Below are 23,280 nucleotides of genomic sequence, written 5' to 3'. Positions count from 1 at the left end.
TTCTTCACTTCTTCTTTATCCTTCATTCATTACATGAGCTAAAATCATGGCAACAAAGGAGGCACGGGATGCTCCAGGCATCAGGATTGACCAGCTCACTTCACCTCCCTGGGCAGAGAGAAGAATATTCCTGTTAACGAGGATTGTGTCCTAGACCTACACACAAGAAGGCCAAATTTGAGTTACCTGGGCTGATTTCATTTGCCAGCTGAAATTTTGGGAACTTTGATTTTTTAGTAAAAAATGTTCTGTCCTGTGGGATTGTTTGTACCAACAGGAGTTATCATGCTGAGACTGCTGGGTGTGAGCTCATGGTGTGAGTCAGGAAAGCTGTTAATGAAGTGTGGGAAAGCCCCAGAGTGGGGATCAGGACACAGACAGCTCTGCTGTTCCCTTCCCACTCAGAAAATGGGAAGTGGAGGAGCTCACAGTCTCTCACTGCCAGGCCTCCTTCCTACCTGGAGAAAGCAGGCAGTACCATAAAGCTGGGGCTTGGTTATATCACTTTCTCCCTTTGGGAACAGAGCTCCATTCCATGGGCTTGGTGAACAGCCCTGAGCCAGCAGGAATGATTCCCATTCCAGGAATGGGAGGAGTGACTGTGCTGTTGTGTGGGGGTGCAAAAATGTGAGCACAGATTCTGTCCTTTGGCATTGGGATTTTTTAAATATTAGGGTATAATAAAGGTTTAGTGGTTTAATTTTAATCTTCTTTTGGCATGAAAACCTTTATATGAGATGAGGAAAAAAAAAAGACTTATTTCCACCTTTTAAAGTAGGAGCTGATAGAAACTATAAAACACTTTAAGTCCCCAAAGTTATGAATACACACTGTTGAATTGACTTAATTGTCACTAAGCAAAGGATTTTCAAGCTACCAAGTTCATAAAGCATGAACAGGATGTTCTCTGGAATTTGCTCCTGCCAGGAATGTATTGAGCCATGTCTCCTTTCAGACCCATGTCCTCCTTTTGTCCCATCCTCTCACCAGCTGCTGCTCCGGCTTTGCAGCTTGCTGGCAATGTTCTCTTTGTCTCTGTCCCTCAGAATTTCATTGTTCTGCAGAATTGTGCTATGTCCATTCCGTGTATTTGGAAAATGTAACAACTTCTAGGCTAAGCCAGACAGTGCAGATTCAGCATTCTCTGAAAAAAAAATCAATAATGGTTTTGTGACCATAAAGGAGATGGATGGCACCTGGATTTGGGAGGGGTGTCCACAAGAGCCCATCTGTATCCACCACAAGTTTTAACGAGAACAGCTTCCCCTGAGGAGCAGTTTGGGAGTGACTAAGAGTGGTGTGACCCAGACTAATACACAATTTGTGTACCTCGCCAGGTTCTCCAGCCACAGCTGAGTACTGCAGCCTGATCCTAAATGTCAAATGCCCATCAGCTGTTGGGGCAAGGATATGAAGAACTGATCTGAAATATCAACCACATGGCTTTGAAGTGTTGGCATGTCTGGGCTTGTGGCAAAAAAATACACCAGAGTTATTCCAGCTCTTGTATTTTTCCAGCTACTGAAAATCTTCCTGTGGTCCTAAATTTATTTCCCTATTTCCTACTTTGTTGATCAGTTTTTGCCATTTCAGAAACCTGAAATTGAAGTATTAATGGTGATCACAAGTTAAATGTTACTGGTCCTGTGAGTATACAACCCAAAAGAAGCTGTGCTGATTCTATTATTCCATGCAGTAAATAAAATGACTTTCTCCTTCCTGTTTAAACATCAGCCATAAGTTCTGATAGAATTTCTAGTGCAGGAGTATGACTGTGTGGTATGATGTGATATAGTGCAACGATATGACTCTTCAACCTAATTGAACTTCTTTAGAATACGTGAACATTTGCTTGCAGAACAGTTTCTCATAAAGTATTTGCCACTTTTTAGGTTGAATCACTCTCAGATGTCATGGTGTTTAGAGCAGGTTTTTTTGGAGGAAATAGTTATTACCTCTGGCCAGCATTTTATCTGTTTTTCTGTCTGGCTACACAGGACCTCCAGAGGGACGTGCTCCCTGCTCCTCTTCCCTGGCAGCTCTGGAGCTTCTCCCTTCAGAACACAGTTCTCCTTTGCCCCCATTTCCACTAGGACTTGCTGTCCAAGGAATAATCAGACTTGTGTGGGGCTGGTGGATGCCAACAGGAAAGGCTGTTGCTCATCTGAGTGCCTCACAATGCCCTGCCCCAGCGCCGTGTGGAAGAACGGAAAGGGAACGATCCTCGTGCTGATCCAGTTTCCCAGCTTTTGTCTGTGCCTCACAAGGCCGTGCATTTTCAGTTGACCTCTGCTACTCACAGCTTTTTGGGAGCTTCCAATCTTGTTAAAGAGCCTGTCTGTCAAAAGCCTTTCTCTGTGCAGTTTTTTCCTTACCAAGTGGTGAAACTCTGGGATGTAACCCAGCTGTGTCTTATTCAGCATGACAGGAATGGAACCATTTAAGCCACTGATGTAAATCAAATGTGATCTTAATGTTATTTCTAAACAGAAACACTCAACCACTCCAGAGACCAAGGTCTCACTTGATCACATGTAAAACAAACACATCTCCTTCATATATTTACGAGTATCTGATTGCTGTTATTAGTCACAGAGTCATTACCTGTGTGCCCTGTATTCCCTCTTTTCCTGCTGCACAGTCATTGCCTCTGGTTATCAGTCAGGGTCTTGGTACTTCTCTGGAAAGCACTTTGATTGCTCTGCTTTAACAAAAAAACTTACAGAGATCATTTATCCCAGGAATAACCAGGAGTAGGAACTTATTGGACTGGAAATAATAGTGTAGATGTGGGTTCTACACATCATTCTCATGGCCAAACCAGGAGTTCAAAGGGTACATTCACCTCCAATGAGAACACACCCAGGCTGGTCAAATGCAACAAACTGCTTTGTTGGAGTGCTTTTAAAGTAAAAAAAAAAGCCTATTAATGTTCTGAGATTGCTGTGAGGAGAAGAATCTGTCAGCCAAAGCTTCCTTTTGCTTTCCCCTGATTTAGAATTAAGTGTTTGCAACACTTTAGGATATAAATGTTATCATGATGATATGATAAAGCTACTGACTTGTTAAACTCTTCAGAACTTTTATTTGTTAATTGTACAGTGACTAGAACCATGGTTTCATGCCTAATTGGAACCACTAAGTATTGCTAAAAACCTCCTTTCCCTGGATAAGTTACCCCTTCTCTTTACCCAGCCTAATTAATAAGTTATCTATGAAAAGAATATTTTGTCTTTAGAATATTTATTCACACTAGATTTTTTAATTTGAGTAAATACCTATCAAATGGGAATGAGATAAATGGAGATTATTTTATTTAGGTTGCAATAACTAACACCTTATAATGCTAATAAAACCATTAAAGAATTTGCACTGGTTGAGGTTCTTCTCCAGAAATGCTGTCTCACTTTCTACTTCAATTAGGTTGAACCTGTAAAGACCAGCTGAGCTTTATACCCCTGAGAAGGAGAGGGGAATTTCACTTAAATAATAATTTTTTTTTAAGGTTGTGATTCGTAAAAGGTTTCCTAGACCCTCTTAACCTCTGCAAATTCCCAGCCAATAAATGCACACAGGTGATTTCTGCTCGACCTTTTTAAGCCCTTCATGTTTTCTGTCCCCAGGTGTGGGTGGATGCTGGCACACAGATATTTTTCTCTTATGCCATTTGCTTGGGGTGCCTGACAGCCCTGGGAAGCTACAATAACTACAACAACAACTGCTACAGGTAATTCCTTCCACGTTCTCATTCTGCATTTGTTTTCAGTGATGGAAGTGTCCACACGCCCAGCTTCACTCGGAATTGCTTCCATTTTCCTTTGGCTGTTTGCGTGAATATTCATAAGCATTTCGTAGAACAGAGATCTATAATGTTCCTCATAACTGTCTGAGAGGAAAACCTCCCCAAAATTTGGTGTTTTCATCCCTTTTGATCATATCTGACCCTCGGTGCACATCAGGATACACAATTGCATGGGAAAATGCAGAATTCCAGATGTGTGTAACTGCACATGGGTGTGTTATTTGATCTGCTTTAAAAAAAATCCCACTCAAAAACTATTATTAAAACTCACCTAAGTTGGGTCTCTACTCTGAGTGTCACTTTACCCCAGAGTTTGCAGGCCCAGAGCAGAGGGAATGGGCAGCATTTCATGGCTTATCTCTGTAGAAATCAGTGAGGGAATTGCTGATGACTTCAGTAGGTTTTAACCTTTCCTGAATTAATACCAAAAGGATATGACTCTCACAAAGTCCTCATTCCGTGTCACTGGCATGGGCAGGAATACCAGCAGTGCTTTTTTCTTCTGGCATCAGTGATTATTGAATTCATTTTCCTACAGTTCCTACCAGGTATTAAAGGACACTTTGTGTTGAGTCCATTATGGTCTCCAGACGGAGAATTAAAATTTCACTTTTCTGTAAAAGAAATAATACAGTCCAAAAGCAAAAGAACCCCAAACACACCACCCCTTAAAGCCCTGAAAGTGTAAGTATTTAAATTCTAAGTTACAGTGTTACTTGGAGAGTTTTAGGAAACACCTCCTTCTTTCCATGTTTGCTCTTCTGTCAGAGAAACACCGACCTATAGGACTGTTCAGACACAGACATACAAAACAGCTATGCTGTGAAAAGCAGAATTAAATTTATATTCTAATTACTACTTAAAAAAAAAAACAAAACCAAGATATGGGTTTTCCTCCTGCAATCCCATTGTCTGATCATAATATTGATTTTTTTTTTCCCTCTGTTTTCCTACATTTTTTTCCTAGGGGAAAGTTGCTGTGGAAAATAATGACATGAGGTATTTTAGTGCAAAAAAAAGAAATCTAAACTGCACGAGGGTCTTGTGAATTAAAGAGTCAAACCTGATTTAATTCATTACCATTGTAAATGAATTGTAAGCAAGTCACTTCGCATCTTTGAATAGGAGATTAGTTTTTATTGTCCTTACTTAGCTTTCACTGTAACAGATAAATACAGATCCTCCCTGGATTTACCACAGTTTATATTAAAAGTAACTCTAGTGAAAGGATGAAATTAGTGGCAGTGCCATCACCAGGCAGTGTTTTCCCCTCATAAATAAGAGAAAGGTGTACTGAGGTTTCCTCTAATTTTTATCAAGCTCAGAATGCTCTTTAGTTTCTATAGTTTTTATTCTGTTAGTAATAAATTTTGATATAATTCCCCCGTGCTGAGTTTGCTGCCTGTCTGAAAACTTCTCTTCATGCAGGCTCTGATGCCTTTCTACCAAGGGTGCTCATAAAAAATTCCAGTGGTCCTTGGGCATTAGTGTTTTAAAGTTTATTTGTTTCACAACCAACAGATCCAGACTCCCCCTCTCAATTTTTCCTTCTCAAAGTGGCAAAAAAGGACTAAACTGCAGGTTACACACATCTGTCAGCAGGGAAAAAAAAACCAAAGAGTTGAGGGGTTAGTAGAATTCCTGCAAAGACAAAAGAGGGATGGAAATTAAAATTGGAGATTATAGGAGTGGAAACACTGGTGGGTTCCCAGAGAACCTGCATTTGGTCTGTGACTTCTTCACTGGGGGATGAAAATGATTCAGCTGCAGTTCTGTTACATGGAAAGAACAGGTACTGGAGGGGATGAAAATCCCCTTAGGTTGCCTTTTGCCCATTCTCTTGGAGAAATCTGTACCTACCCTCTGGATATTTTGGGCCAAGGTGCTGTGGTTTTTAGGACTTCCCTGTGAGTGGAGGAATGGCTGTGACCCTCCTGTTCAGTGGGATAGTCCAGCTCCAACCATTTGGACCTTCCTTCAAGAGTGAGCAGCAGTCACAGACTGGGGCTCTGAAGGTGCCCAGGAGTGATGTGTCTCCACCTCCAGCCTTTATCTCCTGTTCAGGAATCAGCAGTCTCAAATGTCCTGTGCCATCATTCAGCAGCAAAAAAAAAAAATAAATATCTTGTTGTTTGGACTGCATTTGAAGCCTGGGAATTATCTAAAAATAAATCTTATCTGCAGAAAGCAGGCTGTGCCAAGTGGAAGCATCATATGGCTGGTGAGCAGCCAGCTCCACCCCACTGAAGCAGTATCTCTTTTTCCCCCCAGAAGTTTAAAAAATCCATCTTTCTGACCTTTCTTATCGACAGGTTTTCGTCACATTGAGTTTTAATTTCTCAGCACTGAACTCACCAGTTTCTGAGGTGAGAGAGGCTGCAGTGAGAATCCCTCCAGAGCTTAACTCAGAGCTGAAATACACTGAGAAGGTCAGGAAGCTGGTGTTTTGCTTTGTTTTATTTTCTGTAAAGCACAAAGGACTCTGTGCTCCTGGTTCCTTCCTTTTAGATTCTTTTTGATTGCTACTTTGCTTTAAAACATCCAAAGCCTATAACTGACCTGGCTGGGAATAACTGCAGGATGCAATTTCATATGAAAAGCAAATAAAGAACAGGTTAGAGTTCTGATTATTTTCAGAAAGTATTTTAAGGAACCTATTTACCCTTGACAATAAACAGGGTTAGAGGGAGTTCAAGCAAGAAATAAGTGTGAACATCACAGGACTGGTCCATGTCTGAGTATTAATCCACAAATTTTTCATTCCTGGCATATTTTAGTAATTTGTAGATGATGAGACAAATATTTTTTTTTTTTTTTTTACTATGAAATGGTTATGAAAACATAAAATCTTCTCAAATTAACTGTAGCTAAAGTGATGAGAGAGAGCCAAAGCCTCTCATGGCCCTTTGGCCATGGTTGAGCTGATCTCTCACCTCGCAGCACAGAAACGTCAGGCTGTTCCCCTGCCAGTTGGAATGTGTGTGTCTGATGCTCAGGTGAGTCTCAGCTGGTATCAGGAAGAGTTTTGGAGAGATGTGGGGCAGTGTGGGCTTGTCAGTGAAGGAACAAGATGCTGGAACTGGTCACCTCACTTCATAAACTCATGAGGTGAAGTTACAGGATAAAAATACGAAACCAGCCACAAAACAGAGAGAGAAGCAAAGGAGTTTTGCAGGAACATATGCCAAGAATTTAAAGTATGAATTGTCTCTGATTCTCAAAAAGTCCCAACAAATCTGTGACAAAGATGTGAACCATTACTGAAGCTGTGAATTTTATAGAGTCCTTTCTTCCAGCTGACAGCTTGTGCAAAAACTTGCTTCAGAGCCATAGTAGGATGAGAATAAACCAGACTAAGGGATAGGCTTGAGACAGCTACAGGCTTGTCTTGTGTTTCAGTGGTTTAGGATTCTAACTTACTTTCAGACATCTGGGTTAGATCATTGCTTTCTCAAGTACACAGCTTTCTCTCCTGGCAAATAGTCTTAATAGACTGACTGTCATGATAAATCATTCTTGCCCCATCGTCCCTCATGCCTGGAGAGCCATCTGAGGGCAGGATGAACAACCATATTTCACTGAGCTCTGGGGAAAGTCACCCTTTTCTGCAAGAATATCTTCCCTTTTTTTTAAAGTGATTTACTTCTGCGACGTTTCCATTCTGGGGAAAGAAATACTTCTTCACCTTGGCCTTGTCATTGTCACAGTTTGATAGGTAGGATATGTTTGTCTGAGAGGTCCCTACACAGTCTTGGCCTTTCTTGGGCACTTTTTCAGGCATGCACAGATTTCCTAGACTATCTACAATTCTTTTCATACCCACAGCTTCTTAAAAAAAGGTTATAAACCATACTGGAGTTGTATTTTGTATGGATATATATTGCCAATATAACTGAAATAGAAGGAGCTAAGATCTGACCATAGGATTTTTTTTTCCCCAGGAAGAAAATACCACTTTCATATAGTTTATAAATGAATTTGTGTCCTATGGAATATATTATTGCAACTACTCTGGAGTTCTTAACGTCATTCTTGCAATAGTTTTACATATTTTCTAAAGATTCTGTTGGAAAAGAGCAAACAGGTTTGCAATTCCATCAGTTAGAACACAGCCAGGGTTTTATCATGGTATCCTCCTGCATGTGTTTATTCCTGGCTGGTTGCTCCCAGTCACAATATGAGTTGGGAGCTTACTCTTAATGAGCAATCTACTGTTCATTCCTGCAGCCTGGTGTTCTGTTAGTCCTGTGGCTCAGTGTTGGAAGGGAAACCCCTGCTCTGGAGATCAACAGCAGTGTTTTTTATTTATATTTTCAGAGACTGCATCATGCTCTGCTGCTTGAACAGTGGCACAAGTTTTGTTGCTGGTTTTGCTATCTTTTCAGTTCTTGGATTTATGGCTTATGAACAAGGCGTGCCCATTGCAGAAGTTGCAGAGTCAGGTAAGTTCCAAAACCAGTTTTCTGAGTTAACAAAAAATGCTCAGAGGTTGTAGTCAAAGTCCTTAGTCTGTGCCATGGCTTGTGGATAAGATGACTCGTTAGAATAATTGCTGTAAGAAGACTCCTTAACTATTCTTTTGGTCAGATATTTATGTGTGAAAAATATTAATGTGAAAAAATATTATAGTACCAAATTGATAAAGTCAAAGAGCCACTGTTAAACAAACCTACCCCAGCTGATTATTTAGCAGTGATAAATTGCTCAGTTGTGAGTGTTACATCCTCACCCTCATCTGCATTCTGTTTTCTTCCAATGAGACAGACTGAAATCCACAGATATTTTTTCCTTCTGAAAACAAAAAGTTAGAAAGGATATATAAGGAAAAAAAGCTGTGGCTATTAAGGTAATGCGAAAACAGCTTTTAGGAGAAGTCTTTGGAAGTACTCTGAGGTCTTGCTTGATGTATACAATGCAAATACAGATTTCCAGCAGTCAGATTGCCAACACCCTCTGCTGATGTCAGTAAGCTTGTCTCTGAGGAACATACACTGAGACACTCTGTTTATTAAGCATAAAAGTTTTAGTTTTGAGTCCAGAAGGGCTCAAAGGCCCAGCTTTATGAGAAATCAACCATCTACATTCATTATTGGACTTGGACATCCAGTGGAAGTTAAGTGCTCTTTAACATATTTGTGGTTGTAACATCTTTAAAAATCAGTTAAAATTCAGCAGAAGAAAAAGAAGAGGGTGCTGCCCAAAAAGAAAAACAATGTAATGCTGAGCTGTTAAGGAGAAGAAATGACTCATGGAGTTAGACCAAATTAGCAGGCAAACTGCAGAACAATTAGAGCTTCACTAATACTCTCGTGGAAAATATTTCTCTTTTACTGAAATGCTCAAGACAACTGGCTTATAGTGTTTTAGAAACTGTACAGGAAAAAAAAAGGTTAAAAGACAGCAGTAACTCTGGAATTTTTAGGAGTTTGTAACTACTGTGTTAAGTGAAAAAGCAGTGGTGGGTTAACAGGACTTCAGTGAAGTTATTGCAGCAGGAGGATCAAGGTGCTCCTTTATCAGCCTGTGATACTGCCTTGGTACCCTGCTTTAAAGGCTGGCTGACTTCATTGAAAGCAGCTGAAAAATGAGCAGAGGTAAATAAAAATAAGAACAGGAGAAGATGAAGCAGGTGAGATGATATCTTAGCAGGTCTGAGAAGTTCACAGTGCTGTTATAAAAATGTTCTATTTTGAAGATTTTTGGAAATGTGCAGCCCATGAATAGATGTTACACACCACCAGCAGCACTCAAAAGCATAGAGCAGAACAGGAAACAGCCTGTAGATATTTGCCTTGCACCAGGCATGGCTCCCAAAATTCAGCTCCTCCCACTGACTGTATTCCTGCACAAGTTGTCAGATATAGTCCTGTCTTAGGAAAAAATACAGATTCCAGGATATGTTAATAAGTTCTGTAAGGCAATCACAGGACCACAGGCTATTTTTTTTGGGAGGTTGGTACTGCTGCACATCCACCCAAAAAAGGAGAACACAAAGCACTGTGAAGTCTTAACAGAAGTTCACCTTCAAACATCTGTGCAGGACACAGGCAGTCTCTTCATCACTAATTTGACTCCTCACCTAATGTTCAGACTCTGAGAGACAAAAAGTTTGTCAAGGTTCTCAGCCTTGTATTTATCCCCTCTCATCTGCCATAAAATAAGAATTGAGTTGTGGTGGGTTGACCCTCAGCAGCAGCTGAGCATCCACATTGCTGTTCACTCCCTCACCCTCCCCAGTGGGATGGGGAAGGGAACAGGAAGAGAAAATGGGAGAAAACTGGTGCATTCAGCCACAGCAGTTTAATAAGTGGTGCTGTGGAAAGCCTGGCCAGCAATAGCCACAGTGTTGGTGTCAGTAAAGCTGTGCTGCCCTCAGCACTGCACAGGCTGCTCTGGAGGAACTGAACTCCAGCCCAGCCAGACCCACACACAAGAATAAACCATTTCCTTTCTTCTCTTCTTTTTCAGGACCAGGACTTGCATTTATAGCTTACCCTAAAGCTGTTACTATGATGCCTCTGTCTCCACTGTGGGCAGCTCTGTTCTTCATGATGCTCATATTCCTTGGATTAGATAGTCAGGTATGAAAAAAATGCTATTTAAATGTTCTGTCAGATTCCCTGGAATGTGGGTATCAGCACCCTGGGTGTAAACATCGTCTAACCTGATTTAAAACCCAACACTAACTCAGCTCTTCACTTGACAGCTTTAATTCAAGTTCCTATTTTAAATCTCAGTTATGTGATGCTGGAGATTTCTTCATGATTAACTATGAAGGCTGGTTCAGCTTCTCTCCAGCTTTCATTATTAACATGGAAATCAGTTTGAACTTAAACAAGGGTAATTAAAATTCACAGTTCAGTAAAATACCAGAGTGTCTTCTTTCCCCGTTTTAAAAGCACTTTGCAATGAATTTTGAAACTGAATATCAGATAGTGATAATGTAATTTTCTGTGATTTATTTTTACTTCAAGATACCATAGCAAGAAATGTGTAGTCATATCCTGAAACAAAGGGGCAGCATAGAATTTGTCCTTCCCATGTGATCATAAAAAATGCAAAAGCTGCTTGAAGAGAAATGTAAAGTGGCTGGAATTTTCAGCATGCAGCTCAGCTCTTAGTATGATTGGGTTCAGAGAGTTTATCATTATAGAATAAAGCTCACCAGTTCTTATTTTGCCTGACATTTCCAATCACTGAACTTAATGTTTTAGTAACTGCTCTTTTTCCTGATCTCACAGCTTTTTAAAAGTCTTTTTTTTTTTTAATTGAGCAATTCCTGAATTCTGCTCTTGACTGTTCCAATGAAACAGGCTTTATATTGTCTACTTTTGAGCACTAGTTTTGGTTCCTACTTCAGAAACCTTGCTCCAAAGCCCTGGCTCAGAAGCTCAGGCCTCTTGCTTTCTGCTGATGTTTAAAGACAGTGAGAGTGTTCCTGCCCTCTTTATTAGAAGTGATTGGGCACTCAACAGCTTTGTGGAACTTCTTTCTTCTGGTGAATGGAGAGAACTTCTCCAAAAATCTGTTCCAAGGTGCATTGGCACTCTGTGTCACTCCTTGGAGTGGCAAAGATGCAGGATGCTTAGAGTGACACCACCTTGCAACCCCACGAGTGGTTTGCACATTATTTAATTCCTATTTGTCTCAGTTGAATGAGACTGAAGTGTTTTGCTAAGGAGGATGAGTTATGAGGAAGACCAAGCTCCTCCCTCTAAGCAATTGTAAATCCAAAATTGAGAGGCTCCAGTAGGGAGATAGAAAAGATAGCAGCCCTTTATTGAAGGATATATGTGTATTGACAGAACAACAAAAGAACACAAAACCAACTAAACAATAATTCTGCACCCAAAGTTCCCTCCAAAAAAATAAAAACAGTTCAGTACTTTCCACCTTCTGGCATAATTCTAACCACAGACAGCAAGGGGCTGGTTCACTTGGTGTTTTAGAGTAAGTAAATCTATGACACTATTTAAGCCACATTTGGAAGGTTTAATTTTTATTTAAGCCATCTGCTACAGGGCAATTGCATTCTGAGGTAACACTAGTGTACTCAACTGTTTGGATTCGATGGTGGGCTGAAAATCCATAACTTTGGAGTTTTTATTCTGAAAAATTTCTCTTCTGTGTTTGAGCTTCTACCTGTTGAGCGTCCCCAGGGATAATCCGCTCCCTATGATGAGAACAGAGAAGGATATTTGAAGGGTTTGGTAGCAAATCCAAATCTCAGCAGCAGAGGAGACACAGATTTCATTTGTGCTTTCCTGCCCTTTGTTGCAGTTCGTGTGCGTGGAAAGCATCGTGACAGCTGTGGTGGACATGTACCCAAAGGTGTTTCGAAGGGGCTACAGGAGAGAACTGCTCATCCTTGGCCTCTCCATTGTCTCATATTTCCTTGGCCTAATAATGTTAACTGAGGTAAGAGGTGCGTTGTTGCAGAGAGCAGGAAATGGGGTTCTGTTTATCATCATGACAGTATAAAAGGAAGAACATTTGCCACAGACAAATTTCCCTGCCAGAAAAAAAAAAAACCTACAAAATCCTTGAGAGACTGTTCTCAGCTACTGTGTAACATCCGAAATGCAAAAGGTCCCCTCAGTTTTCCAGCTGAGCTCAGGAAATATTTTATTTAAAAATACATAGGAAATTCCATCTGCTTTGCACCAGCCAACCAAATACACTGGCCACGGTTTCTGCTGACTTACTTTGGGCAGAAACAACTACATTTGGGATGAAAAGATCGATAATGGAGTTGAAGTAAAGTGAAAAGAGAAAATAAAAACATCTTTGGTTTTTCTATCACTAGGCCAGCTCCATCAGTGCAGCACATCTCTGAGCTGAAATTGTTTTGGTAAGAGTAGGGGGGGAAAAAAAGGAATTTTTTTTTCCCAAACGGACCAGGGTGTTTGCTTTGGGATGTTCTAAACCGAGAATTCCAAGGGTGTCAGTCGATCCCATCAATTCACGACGTCTGCCAACGCTGTGTTTGCAAGCCAGGTGGGGAGAGATTCTCTGGCACTTGTTAGGAGTTCAGCACTTGTTTTTATCAACAGCCTCCACCTCCCTCACTTTCCCCTCCCAGGACAGGAAGGAGAGGGGCAGGATCCACACTCTACCCATATTTCTCCCGGCTGGGCCACTAAGGCCTTCCTGTACCCAGCAGGGCAAAGGACCTCAGAATCATAGAATCACAGAATCATAGAATCATAGAATCAGCTGGGTTGGAAGGGACCTCCGAGATCATCACGTCCAACCCTTGATCCAACCCCGCTGTGGTTCCCAGCCCATGGCACTGATGCCACATCCAGTCTCAGCTTAAAAACCTCCAGGGATGGAGAATCCACCCCTTCCCTGGGCAGCCCATTCCAATGGCTGAGCACTCTCTCTGGAAAGAAATTCTTCCTAATATCCAACCTAAACCTCCCCTGGCACAGCTCAAGACCCAGCCCTCTTGTCTTGCTGATGGTTGCCTGGGAAAAGAGACCAACCCCCCCCGGCTCCCCCCTCCTGTCAGGGAGTTGCAGAGAGTGAGGAGGTCTCCCCTGAGCCTCCTCTTCTCCAGGCTGAACAGCCCCAGCTCCCTCAGCCTCTCCTCCCAGCACTTGTGCTCCAGTCCCTTCCCCAGCCTTGTTGCCCTTCTCTGCACCTGCTCCAGCCCCTCCATGTCCTTCCTGAGCTGAGGGCCCAGAACTGGACACAGCACTCCAGGGGTGGCCTCACCAGGGCTGAGTCCAGGGGAAGAATCACTTCCTTGGACCTGTTGGCCACACTGTTCCTGACACAGGCCAGGATCCATTGGCCTTCTTGGCCACCTGGGCACACTCTGGCTCCTGTTCAGCTTCCTGGCAATCCAGGTTCCTTCCATACCTGAGGAGCTGCAGGATGCAGTGCCCGAGGCAGCCTGACTGTACTGACCATGCAGGGCCACCACTTGTCTTTGTTGTGCACTGACTGCAGCAACCAGCTCATCCAGGGACTGAAATTCCCTCCACGGAGATCCACAGGCCTCTGACCATGTGCTTTTCCAACTGCTTTGTTAGTGAAAATGAGCACATTTCACCCAAAAGAAATGTTTGGTGATTTTAAGCACATTATTCTGCTGTCCTCAGTACACAAGTCCTTACAACTAAGAGAATAAATGAACTAAACAAAATATATTTGCTTTAGATGCACTTTTAGGGAAAGGAAAACAAAGATAGGGGAGCAAGTGGAGACTAGGACAAAATAAAATGTTATTTTAGTGACAGGTCTTGCCAGACTAATCAGATGTCCCTGTATGATGCTCTGTATGAAGCAAATGCAGTTGAAGAGAAGCTTTAAATGCTTATATACTTTATATTTACCTGTTATCCTTCTTACCCTCATTAAGATAAATTGTCTTTGCTATGTAAAATGGGAAATCTTGAAATAAATCCCTCCCACAATGCAAGTGTTGAGCACAGCACTGAAAGACATATTAATAAGATATACAGATTAAAAGAAATATAAACATGAAGAATGAAGAAGATGCAAGTTCTCCAAACTGACAGGAATATTCTTGGAAGAGCTTTGTGGAGTTGTTATTCTTATATTGTACTGTCTTAGTTGGTTGATCTCTAACTTTGCAGTTTGCTCAGGTGTTTGCTGAGCTTCACCACGAGCACTTTGCAGTAGAGAATCAGTTTTCTTCACTTGCAGAAAATTGTCCAAGATGCAATGGATCCCACGAGCTCCCCAAATAGCAGTACATTCAAACTGAAGGGCTGATCTCAAGCCCCTATTTCCTTTACACAGCTCTCTGTGGAGGGAAGTCTTAGAATTCCTTTCTGTGGAAATGCTCTTTGTGAATCTCCTCCTCATTATTTCAATATGGAATTTATATGCTATAAAAGATGAAGTATCTCTCACAAAAAGTAGTGCAATATAATTCATATAATTTTAATAGTCAGGTCAGACACAGAACCAAGCCCCTGCATCTTCATGGGCAGCACCAGTGGATGTCTGCAGAGGAAATTAAAAGCAGGGAGGTGGGAGAGCATTTAGAAACCAGACAAATGTAGTTCTCTCCACTCCAGACTTACTGCCCTAAAGCAAGTGCACAGTAAAAAAAAAACAGAAACCAAAACACAGAAAACCCCAAAAAACTTTCACAATAAGAAATCACTGAGAAATGAATATTCTTTGTTCAAGAAGTAACCAACTTGAGCAGGAAGGTTGCCAGGGAACCCACAGATTGACTGTGGAACCGAAGCATATTTGCTGCGAAATATTCCCGCTGGTGCCAACACAATATTTTTTTCCCTTTCCCCTTTTTGTCTTCCAGGGTGGGATGTATGTCTTTCAGCTGTTTGACTCCTATGCAGCCAGTGGCATGTGCCTTCTCTTTGTTGCCATATTTGAATGTGTCTGCATAGGCTGGGTGTATGGTGAGTTGCCTGAAAATTCCTGCCATCTTCACTTTTCCTAGAAGTTTTCTATTTGTATAAAAGCAAAGTGGAAGCCTTGTACCCTTATGGAGTGGGGCCCTCCACATTCCCATGCCCTGCCAAAAGTCAGGAATGGCTTTTTTTTCCACTCTAAATAAACAAGGGAGTGGAATAGGTGTTTATTTTTTCCCCCCCTTGGTCCTAGTCAGGATTGACCTCCACCTTCACTGTGGAAGTCCTTTGCTGCCTTGGAGAGTAGGGGTGGCTATAAGCCTTTTTCTCTCAGGAATGGTCTCTGCAGGGTGTGTTCCCCTCCAATTTACAGCCCTCACAGATAAACCCAGGGAAGGTGGACTCCATCCTCATTAACACAGAAGGGACACAGTGGGTGGCCTCAGCTCTGCTGCTTCTGTCTCCAGCAAAGCCCAGGGAAAAACCCTACAATGCTCAAAATGCTCATGGTTACACCCTCAAGCAGTGTTGGCACACAAAGGAAGGACAATTTCACTTGGTAAAACATCATATGAACTGCAGATCACACATGTGCCCAGCTATCCAGAGATTCACATACAAGCTTGTAGCATATAAATATATGTATATAATGCTCTTTAACCAGGGATGCTCAGACTGTTCCTGACAAGAAGCCCTTTCTGTTTGACATCTCACCCACTCCCTCCTGCTGTTCATGGTGGTCACACACAGGTGTGGGCAGCTCTGCCAGGAGCATGAAGCAGATGGCAGGGAGGTGTGTCAGAGAAAGGCAGCAGCTTCAGTCCTCACAGCTCTGTGTGTGGTTTTCTCCTCATTGTTTGAAAATACTGACTGTACCACCTCTTAGTCTACATTCTACATCTGCTTTTCTCTTGTTTGTTTTTTTTTTTGGGGGGGGGACAGGCAGCAATCGCTTTTATGAGAACATTGAAGATATGATTGGGTACAAACCCCTGTCATTGATTAAATGGTGCTGGATGGTCCTAACTCCAGGTATTTGTGCAGTAAGTATAGAACATACAAACGATTTGTTTTAGACATAAAGAGGGGGTATTGTACATGTTTTTATAATTTTGTTGCTGGTAATGATTGAGAAAAAGTGCCTATTGATTTGTAGCATATATTTCAAATAAAAAACACTCTGTAGGTACTGTAAAAATGGTTAAATGTTCTGTGAATAGTGAGAAAATTCAGCATGCCCATTCATAGGGAAAGAAATAATCCCAGAGCCCTAAACAAATATTTGCCAGTACAAGGGAGGTGTTTTTCCCTGCATGGTTAGGACACTGAGTATTAGCAGATAGCTTGAGCTTCTCCAGACTTGTGCTGGTTCCTTTGCTGCTCCAGCCTCCTTTCTCCTCTCTCTCTGGGTAAACAGACATTTTTCAAAGGAGACAGGACATTTTTTCTTCTAGCAAAAGTAGAAGAGGCTCAAAGCACATCCCATGTGCACGAAGAAGGGGAGGGAACTTGCCATAGCAGAAGTTGGCAGTACTGGTGCCAGCTGTGCTGATCTGTGGCTGCATAACAGGGCAAAGTCACAAAAGCAGCATGATCAAATTGTCCAGAAACTTGATCCTGAAAGCTTTCAGTTCTCCAATACACAAATGATAAGCAACTGCAAAACCACAGGTGCTGCAGCACCCGGAGATGCAGGTTCCCTTGGGCTCTGCAAACTCAGGACAATTTCAGACTCACTGCCACCAGCTCTGAAATGAACTTTTAACCCAGTGTCTCCTTTAACCACTTTGGAGAAAAGTGCATGGTAGCTTTTTTATGTTTCATAAATATAAATGGTCCAAACTGCTTGATTTGACACCTGTCAAATTTAGAGGGATCTATTGGAGCTTTTGGGAGGATGAAAGCGTTGGCCTGCAGAACTGCAGAGACACACAGTGGATCGAGGCAACTTTGAAAATTTGGGCTTTCCTTTTTCATCCTGACAGGTTAGAGAGAACACAGCTTGTGTTACTTAATCACAGCTGGTTCATGGTGGCAAAGCCTAATCTTTCCTGCCCAGGTACTCTTTGCTATCAAAGTGCAGGACTTATTGTCATCAAGAGGTAAATAGGATTTAAACTTGAAACGTTGTTCATTCCTCTGGGAGCTACTGAGATATGTTGCTTAAGCTGTACATAAAAGGAGATATTGCTGGTGGGTTTTTTTCTCTGAGTGAAGAGTTTTGCCTCCTGAGGGAGCCTGGCCTTGCCTAAACACTCAGTCACTATCTTGTTATGCAGGCAGGGCTTTCTCAAATACCACTGATAATGTTTCTGCTTGTTTCAGGGAATCTTCATCTTTTTCCTGGTGAAATACAAGCCTCTGAAATACAACAATGTGTATATATACCCTGACTGGGGCTATGGCATAGGGTGGATGATGGCACTCTCTTCCATGGTCTGTATCCCTTTGTGGATCTGCATTAAGCTGTGGAAGACAGAAGGCACTGTCATGGAGGTGAGATATATATTTTCAGATTAATGATGCTGAAGAAAGAATGGAAAGAATGTGTGAATCCTCACCTAGGTGAGACCAGGAACCATTTAATCTGAGCAGCAAAGCCTGTTACAGTGGCAGCCTGAGTTAGCCCTCTCAGTCAGTGCTGGAAAGAGGGATCTGAACTTCCTCTATTTTCTTCTGAAATCCTGTTGGGGTTTTTTTGGTGCTCTGTTTCAGCTCAGTTTGCAGCTTAAAATGTCTGTAACGTCAGCTAAATGCATCAGGAGGGTTTGTACCAGCCATTCCCTCAGCTCAGCTGCCTTCTTTCCATGGTTTTGGTAACTAATGTTTGTGGTGCCAGGGTTTTCCTCCAGGAGGTGGGTATCAAACACTCAGGTGTGTTTTCTGGACAGTTTTCCTGAATACAGTTCCCTGAATGAGAAATATGGGCAAACAGAAACATTCAGTGCAATTTACTGACAGTTGGTATCAGGTCAGCTCAGGTTTAGGCTGAGGTTAAGATTATTAAAAGTGTTACCTTTAAACTTGAAAGGCTTTTCATTTTATGTGGGAACTCCAAAGAAAAACAGTGAAGGTGGCAATAATGGAAGAAAAGAGAATATAAATTTTATTCAGCCATTTGGGATTTCTGATATTGCAGAAAAGCCTAATTATATCCATATTGCAATGACTCCATTTAGCTGATTAAACACGGCATGGAGACTGCCTGGGAAATTTTTGCTGTGGATATATAAACAAAAAAACCAGTTTTCCATAATACAGTTTTCTTAACATGTCAAAAAAGGAAGTTTTCATGACTCTAAGCATGAAATATTTCCTTTATGCATCACCCTCACATATCTCTGCAAGTAAACAGTCTTTAAACTGTGTAATCTACAGCACTGCAGGCAGGTCATAATCTTCTATATACAAGGATGACAAGAGGATTTTTTTAATCCCAGTTGGAAGCTTCTTGGGAAACCAACTTCCTACATCTCTGCTCCCAAGCTGTGAGCTTGTGGACGTTGTTGCTAGAAAAGGGAAAGCTCTTGGATGAACATGGATATTTTTCTTTGTTCTTAGATAAATATGGATATTTTGCTTTGTTCCTTAGCTTAACACTTGGATGTCTCTTGTTTAGTTGCTTTTTCTGGTGTATGTCCTACTACAACATGAGAAGTAAAACCTGCTCATTGAACAGGCATCGTGTTGAGTTTCTTCATGGAAGGGGATGTTGCTCTAAAGCAGCAGAAAACCTCAGTTTGACTTTAGATTTGCCTTCATTCTCTATAACCTTTGGCCTGGAGTGATTTGTCCAGAATTGTTCAACGTGCAAGTCTGTGACTAGAACAGGGAAAGAGCAGCAGACATTCAAGAGACAGGGCTTTTATAATCAATCTGTTGATGAGATGGGTGTCTGTGACCGAGAAAAATGCGCTGATTTCCATTTTCTCCGATTTTCCAGAAATTCAGGAAGTTGGTTACGCCCAGCTCAGACCTGAAAATGCGGGGGAAGCTTGGAGGAGGAGCCTACATTGCAGCAATAAATGACTGCGACGCCAAACTGAAAGGAGACGGCACCATTTCAACCATCACAGAAAAGGAGACACATTTCTAAAAGAACTATCTTTTTTTTTCTTTTTTTTTTGGGTTGTTTTATTTTTTTTGTATAAATAAATAAATAAATTCACTTAATTATAGAGGCTGGCTTGTTTTGCACAAAATTTTATTAACCAGTTAATTTTAAAGTGAAAATTGTATACTTGTTTAAAAGTGATTTTTTTGAAATTATAAGTAATGATTATGTAAAAGAAAAAGAAATAGTGTTATATGGTCTGTTAGTGATGACTCCTTGTAATATGGTGATTTCAGTAAATGTTCTTTTTTAGAAGTTAGAGGGACCTGTATAATGTGCTGTAAAACTTTTCTACTTTGATTTCTGGCAGGTGTTAATGTTGTATAGATCTCTGCCTTCTAACCTGTAAGCATTTCAGACCATTTCAGCTTTTCGTGTATGTATATAAAGGGAACCAGACTGTCCTGTTATTTGTTCCAGAAGAAATGATGAGGGGATGGGGCTGACTTGTGGCTGCTGTTGCATCTCTGTGTCTGTGTGTGGGCAGGACTCAGCTCCCAGCTGAGGGCAGTGGCTTTGTCCCCTGTGATCCAGCCCCTGCCCAGGCTAATCCTGAGTCCTGCCCATAACAAGGCTCTTCTTTAGGGTAAGTTTTGTGACCCTGACAGCACCTCAGCTGTTCCTGTCGCCTTCCCTCCACCTCCCATTGGCTTCAACAGGTCAAAAATGTGTGGCCCATTTCTGAGTCACTGTTTTTCTAGAGATTGGATAGAGTTTATTTCTGAAGGGCTCTGAATTTTGCTGCTCTCGTAGGCCAGTGGTCTCTAAGAGGATGTGCACTACTTCAGGAAACACCCCAAACTTTTTAATTTTATTTAATATCTGTGTGGCCAGTACTTCATTTTTGGCTGGCATTTACCATCCCCTGGAGTGAAATGTGTTTGTTGGAGGTCAAGGTTGCTTTATAGACTTGGAGATGTTCTGAGGAAAAAAAGAGCATGTTTAGAGGTCCATATATTGTGGCCTCTGTCTCTCACTTTATCTACTTTTCTACCCATTCCCCTCAACAGAAATCAAGGATCCTGCAGTGGCAAAGAGTAGCACTACATAGGTTTTCTCATGGCACATGGTGGGATAGTTTGGGTGTCCTGTGCAGGGTCAGGATTTGGACTTGTTCTCTTCCAACTCAGGATATTCTGTGTTTTCTCTTCAAGGTACTTTCTAGATACCCTCAGATTAGGCACTTATTCTTCTCCCCTGAACAGTATTGAGGCTTGCACTGAATTCAGAGTAGGAGTCTGTCTGGTGGAAGGTTGGAGTGGTGGTTCTTTTACCTCTAACAAGATTTCCAAGAGGTCATTTATATAGGGTGCAGCTGAAGGAATTAAGACAGGAATGTTGTGACTCCTCTGTGTCACAAAGTGAGCACTATTGGATTTGTCATATCAGGCCTTTTATTCCATCAGTTGTCTGAATTGACTCCCTCTGATTTAAAACTGATTTTGTATGTGAATCTAATGCCGGGTGGTTGTTCCATGAGGTGTGCAGATGCCCCAGTGTCAAAATCTCTAGACCTTATTTTGTGTTGGCTTTTTTTTTCTGACAATATTCCAAACACCATTATTTGTTCTTGCCAATTCTTCTTGTGCTGTTTTTGTTATTTAATGGTTTTATGAGAAACCTGTGGAGGAACAGTGTCCTACACTGCACAGTATTTGGGGGGGAGAGGCAAGCAACAGCCTAAGACAGCCATGAAGAAATGTCATAAAATCTGCTGCATTTCTGCAACTCAAAACCACCAAAGCTCAGACACTAATACCTGGAGTTGTTAGAACCAGAAGTGGCTTCTCCCAAGGGAACATTTCCCTAGAAGTCATAAAGTGTACCTAAATATTGAATGGATAGAACTGTACCTGCAAATCAGCATTTCTTTGAGACCTTGCTGATATCTCTTAAAAAAGAATTTTCATAAACTTGCTTTGTCTCACGTCACATCATTAAATCTAATAGATCTATTTCATTTTACTTTATCTTATTTGTAGGGGGTTTTCGTGTGGCAAGGTGGGAGTCCAAGGGAGAACTTCTCTACCACAATTCTGCTTCAAGTACTGTAAGTCCTGCTTGCCTTTGCACATCTCCATTGTGAGAAGCTTAGGATAGGACATTTGGAAGGAACCTGCCTTTAGGCAGGCACAGACCTACAATCTTGTGCCTTCTGGCCTCCCTCAGAGGGAGTCTGCAGCTTGTCATCCAGAGCTAGAGGGTACCACTGAAAATCACAGTCCCATGGGAAAATAATCCTGGAAAAGAAATGCTCCTAGAACTGAAACCACAGATGAGATCCATACAATGAAAGAAATGAAAGCTACATATGGTAGCATTGAGAAAATGCTCATTTCAAAACCTAGAAATCTATGTTTTTAGAAGTCCTAATGAGTCACAAATATTTTTGATTCAGTGTCCCTTCCTGGTTTTTCTCTCCACCCATCAGAGTTGCAGAACAATGGCCCCAAAGCCACATATGGGCCTGGGGGTGGATCGTGTTCTCTCTCAGAGCAAATGTGAAGATATTTTCTTACTGTTGAAGAATGTGCAAATACAGATGCAACTTAGGTTATGCTTGGCCCTGGTCTCTGTGGTATTCTCTTCAGCAATCAGGACTCATCAGGAACCTTTCCAGCCCCATGTGCCAAGAGGTGCAGCCCCAACCACTCCCCTGGCCACCCACGGACACAAAGGGAACCCCCACACAAGTCAGGGTTGCTCTTTGAGTCAGGACAGAGAAACTTGGCTCGTGCACTGTAGCTTGTCTGTGTTCTCTGAAGTGCTGTACTCATCCCAAAATCTCCACTGGAACTATATGTACTTTGTCTGGAACGTGCTTCCTCTTCTGCTGCTATGAACCATTTCACCCATGGCTTTATACACATACAGATGGCTCGCTGTGGTCTAAAGCATTTCACAGTGTTACTGATGTGCTGTGCTTGTACATGTGTGTGCTTAATACCTGACCTGTTTAACACTTTACTGATTTTTAAAAAAAAAAATAAAAAAATATTTTTCTTTTGCGGGGAGGGACGTGGGAGGGCAAATTTCCTAATAGGATTTGTGTTTTGTTTGGTTTTTTTTTTTTTTTTTTGAAACAATATGAGGGGGAGAGGGGGAAATGCAAAAAGCCCGGATATATTGTTATGGGGTTTTTTATGCAGTAGAAACAATACTGCCCTTTTCTGAAATATCTGCAGTATTATTAAAAATAATAAAAATGAACAACCACTAAGTTTCATGTAACATTTCACACAAAGAAAGAGTCTGTTTGGTTTTGAAGGGCAGAAGATTTCTTGTTTTCAAAAATTAAAGGAAATGGGCAAAACTCATTCTGTGTATTTTAGTTTATATTGCTGTACTTTATATGACACTCCCCTAACGAATTAAATAATCACAACTACCCTTTTAGGGCAGAAAAATACCCCTTGATTCTAAATGGGGAACTGAGAAAAAAGGAAAGATTTAGCAACTTTTTTAAGCTCACCCAGCAAACCTGTGGCTGAAAGAAACTAAAGTCCCCTGATCTCACAACTTCATGTCGCTGTTGTTTAACAGCAATTTAATATTTTAAATTCCTGTTGCCAGGGAAAAGTACAGACTTACTGCCACTTTCCTGCTTTCCTCCCCCTACCCTATCCCTCCCCACTTGTGGCTGGTTTTGCTGGGGCCTCTGTGTCACTGGCAGAGTTAAAGCCACGCAGAGAGTGGATGCAGGAACTTCTTGGGATGAAAGGACAAGCCTGTGATTGGCTTTCATAGAATCACAGAATCAGCTGGGTTGGAAGGCACCTCTGAGATCATCAAGTCCAACCCTTGATCCACTACCACTGTGGTTCCCAGCCCATGGCACTGATGCCACATCCAGTCTTGTCTTAAAAACCTCCAGGGATGGAGAATCCACCACTTCCCTGGGCAGCCCATTCCAATGTCTGACCACCCACTCTGGAAAGAAATTCTTCCTCATGTCCAACCTAACCCTCCCCTGGCACAGCTGCAGACCCAGCCCTCTTGTCTTGCTG

General features: G+C 41.7%; 1 protein-coding gene across 3 annotated transcripts in view; it reads left to right on the top strand.

The window, feature by feature from the left end:
- The window catches only part of LOC135420541 (sodium- and chloride-dependent GABA transporter 3), a 96,373-nt gene extending 73,869 nt beyond the window's left edge, over positions 1-22,504 (top strand). For all 3 annotated transcript variants that reach the window (XM_064668145.1, XM_064668142.1, XM_064668144.1), the window contains 8 exons: positions 3,624-3,727; positions 8,120-8,244; positions 10,271-10,383; positions 12,083-12,220; positions 15,105-15,207; positions 16,102-16,202; positions 17,485-17,655; positions 19,103-22,504. In XM_064668145.1, the coding sequence (XP_064524215.1) occupies positions 3,624-3,727; positions 8,120-8,244; positions 10,271-10,383; positions 12,083-12,220; positions 15,105-15,207; positions 16,102-16,202; positions 17,485-17,655; positions 19,103-19,255 (1,008 nt within the window). In that variant the 3' untranslated portion in view covers positions 19,256-22,504. The remainder of the gene's footprint in view (positions 1-3,623; positions 3,728-8,119; positions 8,245-10,270; positions 10,384-12,082; positions 12,221-15,104; positions 15,208-16,101; positions 16,203-17,484; positions 17,656-19,102) is intronic.
- Positions 22,505-23,280: the final 776 nt, after the last annotated feature.

Source organism: Pseudopipra pipra, chromosome 11 (assembly GCF_036250125.1).
Source record: "Pseudopipra pipra isolate bDixPip1 chromosome 11, bDixPip1.hap1, whole genome shotgun sequence".
NCBI lineage: Eukaryota > Metazoa > Chordata > Aves > Passeriformes > Pipridae > Pseudopipra > Pseudopipra pipra.
Note: the sequence above shows the minus strand (reverse complement) of the source record. Positions and strands in the feature narration are given on the sequence as shown.